A 10,493-nucleotide genomic window follows, 5' to 3' on the forward strand; every position below is an offset into this window, starting at 1 on the left:
CCCGGACTTAGACAGCAAGGTCAGCAGACGGCGGTGATAGTCTGCAGGGGCACTGCTTGGAGTTTGCCGGAAGGACCGCGGACGGGTGGTGACCCGGCGGTACCGGAGCGGTATACGAAGAACAGTCAGCACCAGGGCAGGGGCTTTTCGGATCCCGGCAAGGCTAGGAGTCGCCATAATTTGCCAAATCCGTCAGTGAAGGGGACCTCTGTCTCCTAACAACCAAGTCCCGATTGAAGGCAACAGTCCGACCGTTAAGGGGAGACACCGCCACCGCCAAGGCACCAGTTTCCCAGGGCCAGCGCCTGCGGGCAAGAGAGGGGCTCCTCCAGCTTATGTCCAGGTCGGGGAGCGGGTAACCGGTGGGAACCCATCGCTACCAAAAAGACTTTACATAAGTGCAGGGAAGAGACCATCACCACTAACTGCAGGGAAGATCAGCACCGTAACCGTCCGAGGGACCCGTCCAACCAGCCGTTTGTTTACCGAGAACTGTGTCGTGTTTACTGGCTGAGTGAGTACCTCCGTGCCGTGCGGCACAGCGCTGCCCCTGCGCCCCTGCACCTCCACAGGCCCCATACCCGCCTGTCCATCATACCAACCCCATCACTGGGCCCCGGGACTACCAAAACCCCCTACCCACGGAGAGGCAAATCAACAACTGGCTGCTCCATACCATCACTCCCGGGCTCCCCAGACAGAGCAGCGGTGATGTCCACTTAATCACCACAACCGTGGGTGGCGTCACGGACAATAAACTATTCCAAAACCCAATCCCCTTTCACTCACGGGCGAGGAACGCCGCTCGAGTCCCCGGGATCTGGCCCATCGCTCGAGCCACCGAGCAGCAGCAGCAGGCCGCAGCAGCCGCAGCCGCAGCCGGACCCGAGCAGTGGGAGAGCGCGGCGTCCCCTCCTCCGCCCGCAACACAGTCATTCCCTAATGATGCAAACTCAATGAAATTAGGCCTCTGTTGTTAATGAAGAGGCAAAATGACTGGATTATTGATGTTCTTCAAGTAGTAGGGACTGTCACTATACCATTCACAAAGTGTATGGCAGTTCTGTATTGACTAGAAACACCTGCCCACACTGTAACAGGCTCATCTTGCAATGTGGATGGATGCAAGCTTGATCGGAAATTTTATGGAGCTTCACTATATGAGAGCTGTGCATTTGTGTTTAACTTTAGATTACCAAGACTGAACACCATTTAGAAGATTGGTGTGGGTCCATCAGAAATCAGAGGGAGTACTATCAGACTTTTATAACATGTTTTGTGTTTATGCCATGAATGTAAAAGATGTAGAAGATAGTTATTGCTGTGCACTCAGTCAATTTAATGAGGTTCTTGTGGAAAGGATGTGCAATCCCAAAATGTCAGGAAGATAATTTCACTGCACACTTGGATGAATTGATGTAAAATTGACATTTTATTTGCAATGTAGACATTCACATGGACATGAAATAGGTGCAGGAATGTTTGCGACAAATAGAAAATGTTCTGAACTATTGGGATCTTGTTCACTAGTGTCTGGATATGGAGGGTAGAAGGCGCTCCTTCACCTAAGTTCCGTGATAGTCTTAAAGTGAACCTGTCACCAGATTTGGTGACTATAACCTGCCGCAACCACCAGTGGGCTCTTATATCGCTCAGGCCGCTGTGTAGAATGTAAAAATCACTTTATAATACTCACCTAAGGCATGGTGCAGTGCAGACCGGTCAGATGGGTGTCTCCGTTCACCGGTACCGGATCCTCCTCTTTCGGCCATCTTTGTATCTTTGTCCTCCTTCTTCTGAAGCCTGGGTGCATGACGTGTCCTACATCATCCACGATAGCCAACATTGAAGTCTTGCACATGTGCACTACAATATTTTGATCTGCCCTGCTTAGGGCAGACCAAAGTTCATCTGCGCATGACCTCAATGCCGGTGAGTGTTGATGACATCATGCACCCAGGCTTCAGAAGAAAGAGGACATAGATGGCCGAAAGAGGAGGTGCCGATACTAGAGAACGGAGACACCCATCCGACCAGTCTGCACTGCACCACCCCTTAGGTGGTTATTATAAAGTGATTTTTATATTCTACACAGCGGCTTTGGCTTTTATATACAGCATGTTAGAATGGTGTATATAAGAGCCCACTGGTGGTGGCCGCAGCTTATAGGCCCCAAATCTGGTGACAGCTTCCCTTTAAAAGATGGCAGTACCCTTTTAGGTTGGAATTAACAGCACTTGTTGGGAGCAAGATTATCAGAAGTGCTTAATTAGATCATAACATTTCAAATTTATCTAACATTTTTTGCAAGAGGTTTAAAAAAACATCTTCTTACCTCCACACACCTCTACTGCAGCTGCTCCTCTGATCATCTCCTTTATCTTCTCACTTTTGTCTTCTATATTTTCCTCTTTCAAGGCCTTCATGGTGCCATTCTTCTGTAGGCCCTACGTTCCATGTGATTTGCTGTATATAGTAATGTGGAGCGTAACGCACGTCATTGATGATGTGGAGTCTAACGAAGAATGGTAGCACCAGAGGGTCAGAAAGAGAAGAAGATATAGGTTAGACGATAGATGGTGAAGGAGCTGACCTAAACTTCTCAGGTGGTGGGAAAGGTAGGGAATAACCAAGCCGAGTTGGGTATTAAAATTTCTTTTTAAAACTCTTCCAAGCCAGTAAGATTTTTACCAAATTTATTTGATGCAAATTGAATTTCCCACCCAATATGAAGTGCATCTGCTGAGTTTGAGTTTTAATAGAGTTCATCATTTTTAGTTCTGGATTATCAGACAATAGTATTAAGGTGAATAGAGACTCGAAAATGGGACAGACCACATCAATACATTTAGGAAATGCTATGTCAATATACAATAATGGTCTATAATTAGTGTGATTGGTGGGAGTATAGAAGCTCAGAAGAAATCAAACACATTGGTAGAAGCTACAGTCTTTCTGAGGGCCCTGGTATGTCGATGAAGCTGGTTGTCCATAGTACTAAATTCAGCTAGATTATCATGTCGATCAGTATAACTGTGTTAATATAGATTATAATGTATAGGTATACTGTATATAATAATGAAAAAGAGGCAGTACACCATTAGTAGTGCAAAAAGGTTCCGTGATAGGAACAAAACATCACAACATGGGATAATTAAGTCATTTTCATCATTTTATCAAAGTGGACCAATTGGGTATTTGTCCATAAGACCCTATGCCCACTATTTTGCAATAGTATTTTAGTGCTCACTCACTCTATATAAACAAAGCACCCAAAACCCATCAATAAGGTGTCTAGGAAACAATGAATATCAGAAAGGCCCCTGTGAACATATGTATGGCAAAAAACCGTTTGCAGAGGTCAAGACCACCATAAACACAAATTTAAATATCTTTTATATTTTATTATATCAAATAATCAATAGAAAAATTCAAGAGGATGTATTTTATAATAGTAAGTAGGGAGACAAATATAGTAAACGTAGGTAGGGTATCTCAAGAAAGAACATATCAATACGTATCAGAGGGACTATAAAAGGCATATACTACAGCTCCATCCACAGTAATAAATAAATATTGAGAAATATACTGCAAACAATGATTTCTCTTTTGATGTAAAAAAAAAAAAAATATCAATAAAAACATGATATCTCAATAAATAATGCATGCAGCAAAGAAACCCAAGTAACAAAGTGCTAATTAAGTAAATAATAAAATTCTAAAGTGCCTAGGAGAGTCCTTTTAAAAGATAGTAGAAAGACATAGGCTCAAAGTAAACAAAAAGTAAGTAGATTCAATGAATGAGAAAGGTGCAGTAGTGCCTAATAAAGATTCTAATGGGATAGCAGCATGATGGTTGAAAGTATACACTAGTGGAGGAGATGGTAGATACTTATGTCAGGTCCATGAAGCTGGTCTGTTCTTAGCCCGACGCGCGTTTCGTCCAATACTAACTTCCTCAGGGGGAGGTTGAAGTGATGAGTTTCACTCTGTTGTGTTTTAATATATAATTAATCTCTCTCGTGACAGAAAAAGTGCAGAATGAAATTGAGAAAGTGATCGGATCGGCCCAACCTCAAATGGAGCATCGGAAAGAAATGCCGTATACAGATGCCGTCATCCATGAGATTCAGCGGTTTGGGGATATCGCACCGGCTGCTGTTCCACATGCAACTACTCGAGATGTTACCTTTAGAGGCTATTTTATTCCAAAGGTAATAACTCCGTCATCTGTCTTCTCTCATTGGACCATTTGCCATTGTTATAAAATGGTGATATAGCACTATGCTATTGAGCAAACCCCTCACATTAGGGCCAATCATAAGGGCACATAGCACTGTGAGAAAGAAGGAAGGTGATCCAGCTCAACTGGGGCAAGGTCCGGCATGCACGGATAACACTCTGGCAGTGCAAGGGTCCAACAGAAGAATAAGAAATCCAGCTTCCGGAGTTGTAGTAAAACTATTGCAAAATTTTATTGAAGGACGTCAAAATTAAAGTGATAACAAGGACAAAAATAGGTAGCCCATATACGGCTACGCGTTTCAAACCCTGCCTGTGTTCTTTGCTCGAAACGCGTCGCCTTATGCCGTATATGGGCTCCCTATTTTTGTCCTTGTCATCACATTAATTTTGACGTCCTTCAATAAAATTTTGCAATAGTTTTACTACAACTCCGGAAGCTGGATTTTTTATTCTTAACATAGCACTGTACATCAGATATCTTTCTTTAGTGATTGTGGACAACCACAATTTTTATTTGTAAATCAGAGTATTTGCTAATTTTGCAAATACCTAATTTTCCACCACTAAAATCTTCCTGCCACATAAAATTTATCCATGTAATGAAAAAATGTCCTTTCCTGAAACCTCTACCTGCTTGTCACACATGGACTAGCAGACGTCCGAAGTATAGCATAGCCATGGAGATGGAACGGGAGAGGAGCATAAATAGTAGCATAAATAAATAGATCTTTAGAAAAAGTATTTAAAAAGATCCTTTACAATATGTTAATGAGGCCAGCGACTAGTCACAAGGGCGTTAGTTCCCTTGGCTAGTCGGCCCCTTAGCATGTAAGCACGTCCTTGTGGGCGTGCTGTCACGAATGTGCAGTGTCAGAGGCATGGTCGCACTCACCTCAGCTGTCACCACTGGTTTTCAGCTCAGTGCACACAATCAGAACATCCCAGGACTTCCAGTCATATGCACTACACGAGTTTGAAGCCGGGACGCATACACCTGGCTTCATAGCACGCATGACTGGAAGTCCGGGACTTCTGATCATGCGCACTGAGCCTAAATCCAAGCAATGGGCATGGTGCAGCAGAGAGCGGTGAGATCGACCATGCCTCAGATGCTTCACATTCATTAGCATGTTAGCACACCCATAGGGACATTCTAACATGCTAAGGGGGCCGACTAGCCAAGGGAACAAACGAACAGGGGACTAGTCCCTGGCCTCAATAGCATATTATAAAGAATCTTTAGAAATACTTTTTCTAAATATCCCTTTTGTCTATGTTAGTGTCTACAGGGACAGTTAGGCAGGGGTTAGCAATATGCACCCAGAACTCCTCTTGGCTCTGGGTGCACATTGCACCTGACAGGTTTTATGATATATATATATTTTTTTGAATATGAAAAAAAAGGATGATACACTGATGATAATTGATAAAACTCAGATGCAAAGCACTGATGAATATCCCTCCATTTTTTTCACCAAATATTAGTTTTTCAGCCGTTGTCTAAATAGTTTAATCAACCAGGCCCTCCAGTCAGTGTAGTGTGGTGCCGGTTCCGAACTGACAAATTATACGATTTTCTTGCCTTCAACGGTACAATGCTTCAAGTCAATTCATTCCATTTGTAATCAATTTACCTGTACTCTTTGTATAGTATATTTACTATATAACATTTTTGTTTTCGTTCCAGGGAGCAACTGTGATCACACTGATTCATTCGGCTCTCAGAGATAAGGATTACTTCGAAAAACCAGAGGAATTTTATCCAGAACATTTTCTTGACTCCGCTGGAAATTTTAAGAAGAACGAGGCCTTTATTCCTTTCTCCATAGGTAACAGGAACATTATAGCTAAAAATTAATAAAGTCACTTGATTAACTTGTTTTAAAACAATGGTCACTGTGAAGGAGACATTACCTCTTTTGTATAGGGTTTTTTTTGTCTATTTTTTTTCCCATTAAAATTGCTTTTTCTTTTTTTACTTTTTTTTAAGACCTCACCACCCGGCAATTTTCCATTTTTACTTTTTCCTCCCTTTCTTCCAAGAGCCATAACTTTTTTTTATTTTTGTTCACCCCATTGTAATTTATTGCAATGTTATGGAGACCAAAAACAACTAAAATTCTGGTGTTTTGATGTTTTCTCATGACGCCGTATACCGATCAGATTAATTTATTTTCTAACTTGATAGATCGGGCATTTCTGAATACGGCAATACCAAATATGTGGTTTATTATTATTATTATTATTATTATTATTATTGTTTTATTTTCAATGGGGCAAAAAGTGGGTGATTTGAACTTTAGTGGTTTTTTTTTATTTTTTTTCATATTTTAAAAAAACATTTTTTACACTTTTTCTTTCTTTTACTATTCCTCCTAGGGCAGAGGTCCCATACTCCAGTCCTCAAGGCCCACCAACAGTGCAGGTTTTTGGGATTTCCTTAGTATTGCACAGGTGTTAATGTAATTACCTGCCCAGGTGCTGGTTCCAACAGCAGTGCAATGCTAAGGAAATCCTGAAAACATGCACTGTTGGTGGGCCTTGAGGACTGGAGTTGGGGAACCCTGTCCAAGGGTACTTGAAGCTGATATAGTCTGATTGCTTCTGCGGGACAGGGCCTTGCTTCAACCCTGCTCTATACAGCAGAAATGCTGATCTCCTGTGAACATCAATGCTCAGCTGGCATTCACAGGAATTTAGTAATGACAGGGACATGGGTCATCAGCTGACTCTCAACTGTTATAACAACCCATCATTACCCCATAATCATGTCATAGGGCCGCCGATGGGAGTGAGGAATGACAAGGTCCCAGCTGGCACGCATTAAATCCCGCTGTCAAAGATTAACAGTGGGATTTAACTAGTTAGCAGGCACGGGTGGATCACTGATTCATCTGCACCTGTTAACTGCACATGTCAGCTGATTAGATCAACTGATTAGATCAACCATGCAAGTCCGCATTAGGCTGGATTCACACTTGTCAGTGACTCTTGCGAGTCTCGCATTTCATCACCCGGCACGGCTGCACACTCTCCTGACAGGATCGGGTCGGCTGCATGTATTTCTATGCAGCTAAGACACTTGTGTCTGGAGAGTGTGTGGCCATGCCGGGTGATGTGATGTGAGACTCGCGCGAGTCACTCACAATTGGGATTACGGCATTAAAGGAAAACACACAACCTATCATGTACCGGTATATCATAGGTTATGAAAGGGTTAAACATGACCTGTCACCAGATTGAAAGTGTCCAGTTTTTGCTCTTATTTTATTCCCACTGCTCCCCTGAGTATATCATTTTTGGTTTTCAAAAATCCAGCCTGATTATTTAACGCTAATTATTATGGTCTGTGCAATAGGGCGTGGTGGAAAGGATCCTCAGGGGTGTATTCTTAGGCTGATTTGAATTACTACTCTGTGAGCAGTGACCCCTTGGCAAAGACCATAAAAAGTAGCAACTAACTAGTAGTAACCATATGGAGGATTTAAAAAAAATGTTATCATACTGTTGTAGCAGCAAAAAATCAAAAAAGAGTAAAGACTGGCCACTTTTGACCTAGTGATAGGTACCCTTTGAATAGCTAATTAGCATTGATATATCAAACTCTGCTGCTAAGGGAAAGGATGTTTCTACCCAGTGGACTCATGAGCTCTATACTATATACATGCACCCAACATCCATCGCACATGTAAGGTGGATGACAGGAAGGGGTTAAACCTTGCCTAAAAGTGCTCAGTAGGTTTCCATAAATGGCAGAACTACTGTCAATGCTTAGATTCTGTGGTAGCTCCAATCCAAGCATTTATATTTAAAGGGAACCTGTCATCAGAAATTTAGCTTGAAACCTAAAAGTTTCCCCCTCTGCAGCTCCTGGGCTGCATTCTAGCAGGTTCCTGTACTTTTTAAGCCCTCTTTTAAACCAAATTAAATACTTTATAAACTTGTACCTTTTGCTATGTAAATTTTGTAAATCGTCCATGGGTGCGGGCTCTCTGCTGACCGTTGCTGTTCCTCCAGCACATTGACGCCGTCCCCCCACGCTCCATTTCATCCCTCAGGACGCCGCCCACTGCGCCCGAGGTGCCGCCCACGCCAGGATCCCTGGTGACGTGTGTCACAAGCACGAGATTATGGGCGGCGCTGTGATTGCATTACAAGTGCCCGCCCATAATCTCGTGGACACGCTTTCCCCACTGCCTCCAGCGTTCTGCGCAAGCGCTCGCCAGCCAAATGACCCGACGTCACCTCCTTCCCATCTTACCCTGCAGCAGGGCAAGATGGGAAAGAGGTGATGTCGGGTCATCTGGCCAGCAAGCGCTTGCGCAGAACGCTGGAGGAAGAGGGGAAAGTGCGGTCACGAGGTTGTGGGTGGCACTTGCTGATGACACTCACAGCGCCACCCATATCCTCGTGCCTGCGCAAAACGTCACCAGCGGTCACACGTGCACACTGTGCACAGTACCGCTACAGTCGCACAGCGCATGCGCGGGACCACGGGCGCCCAGGGGCGGCGTCCTGAGTCATGAAATTCAGCGTTGGGGGGCGGCGTAAATCTGCTGGAGGAACAGCAACGGTCAGCAGAGAGCCCGCCCCCATGGACGATTTACAAAATTTACATAGCAAAAGGTACAAGTTTATAAAGTATTTAATTTGCTTTAAAAGGGGCCACAAAAAGTACAGGAACCTTTCTAGAATAAAGCCCAGGAGCTGCAGATGGGGAAACTTTTAGGTTTAAAGCTAAATTTCTGATGACAGGTTCCCTTTAACCGATCAAAGAATGATGATTTATGTCTGAATTGATTCATGTATTTGTGATTTGTTTTTCTTTCTAGGGAAAAGAAGTTGTGCGGGAGAGACCTTGGCTAAAATGGAGATATTTATCTTCTTTACATCATTGCTTCAAAACTTCACATTTCTTCCACCCGCTGGAGCTAAACTGGACCTTACGCCCGCCATGGGGTCAACCAACGCACCCCAACCTTATGAAATCTGTGCGGTGTCTCGCATATAGACTATGAATACCGTCAATACTAATGTGAAAGATACCTAAAGTCATAGGGAAAAAAAATATTGTAAATGTTTCAAAAAGCACAGAACAAAAATGAAGAACTTTTTTTTTAGATTTGGGATCTACATTTTGTCATCTACTAGGATCTCAGGCTCATGTGATAATGAAGGATTCTGCTTTGATTTTTATTTTTCTGCATATCCGTTTCCCCATAATAATGATAGAACCTCAGTTCTTTATTTCTCCATAGCCATGCCTTCTTCTTGAATGTCCATCATGTTCACTCACTGCTACTTCACTTGCTCTTTACTGGTCTATATGAGCCATCATGAATCGTGAGATTAGCTAATAGCACTGGTTAAAACTCAAGTGAGTCCTCATATAATTCCCCATTTTATTCAAAAGGACTCAACACAGGTCTACCACAATATTAAGTTTCCAAAAGGTAGCTCCTCTACTTTTGAGTTAAGGCATCAGAAAATTACTTCTGGTCTAAAGCGGGCTTTAAACGCTACGACATCGCTAATGCGAAGTCATTGGGGTCACGGAATTTGTGACGCACATCCGGCCGCATTAGCGATGTCGTTGCATGTGACACCTATGAGCGCTTTTGCATTGTCACAAAAATGTGCAAAATCGCTCATCGGTGACATGGGGGTCCATTCTAGAATATCGTTGGAGCTGCAGGTACGAAGTAGTTTGTCGCTCCTGCGGCAGCACACATCGCTCCGTGTGATGCCGCAGGAACGAGGAACCTCTCATTACCTGCCGCCGGCCCCAATGCGGAAGAAAGGCGGTAGGCGGGATGTTACATCCCGCTCATCTCCTCCCCTCCGCTTCTATTGGGCGGCCGCTCAGTGATGTCGATGTGATGCCGCACGGACCGCCCCCTTAGAAAGGAGGCAGTTTGCCGTTCACAGCGACGTTGCAGGGAAGGTAAGTATGTGTGACGGGTCTGGCCGATGCTGTGCGACACGGGCAGTGATTTGCCCGTGTCGCACAACCGATGGGGGCGGGAACGCCTGCTAGAGATATCGGTACTGATATCGCAGCGTGTAAAGTAGCCTTTAGTCTATATTCTCCAGGCAAATGCAGGTCTACTGGATGGCCACCATTGATGGTCATTGTACAGAAGCCAGATTTATTTCTTATGTATGGGTAACATGCTTTGATTTAGCACTAGTATTATGCAGCTTCATCAGCTTTTAACCTAGAACATGTTGAAACTCTGATTTTTGAA

General features: G+C 43.6%; 1 protein-coding gene across 1 annotated transcript; it reads left to right on the plus strand.

Annotated features, from left to right (window-relative positions):
* Positions 1–4,178: 4,178 nt before the first annotated feature.
* On the plus strand, positions 4,179–9,265 carry LOC142297390 (putative inactive cytochrome P450 2G1; the record flags this gene model as incomplete). Its single annotated transcript, XM_075341615.1, has 3 exons — positions 4,179–4,214; positions 5,933–6,074; positions 9,078–9,265. Coding segments are annotated over 3 exons (357 nt in total), but the record flags the coding sequence as incomplete, so codon positions are not given.
* Positions 9,266–10,493: the final 1,228 nt, after the last annotated feature.

Source organism: Anomaloglossus baeobatrachus, chromosome 3, assembly GCF_048569485.1.
Source record: "Anomaloglossus baeobatrachus isolate aAnoBae1 chromosome 3, aAnoBae1.hap1, whole genome shotgun sequence".
Lineage (NCBI taxonomy): Eukaryota > Metazoa > Chordata > Amphibia > Anura > Aromobatidae > Anomaloglossus > Anomaloglossus baeobatrachus.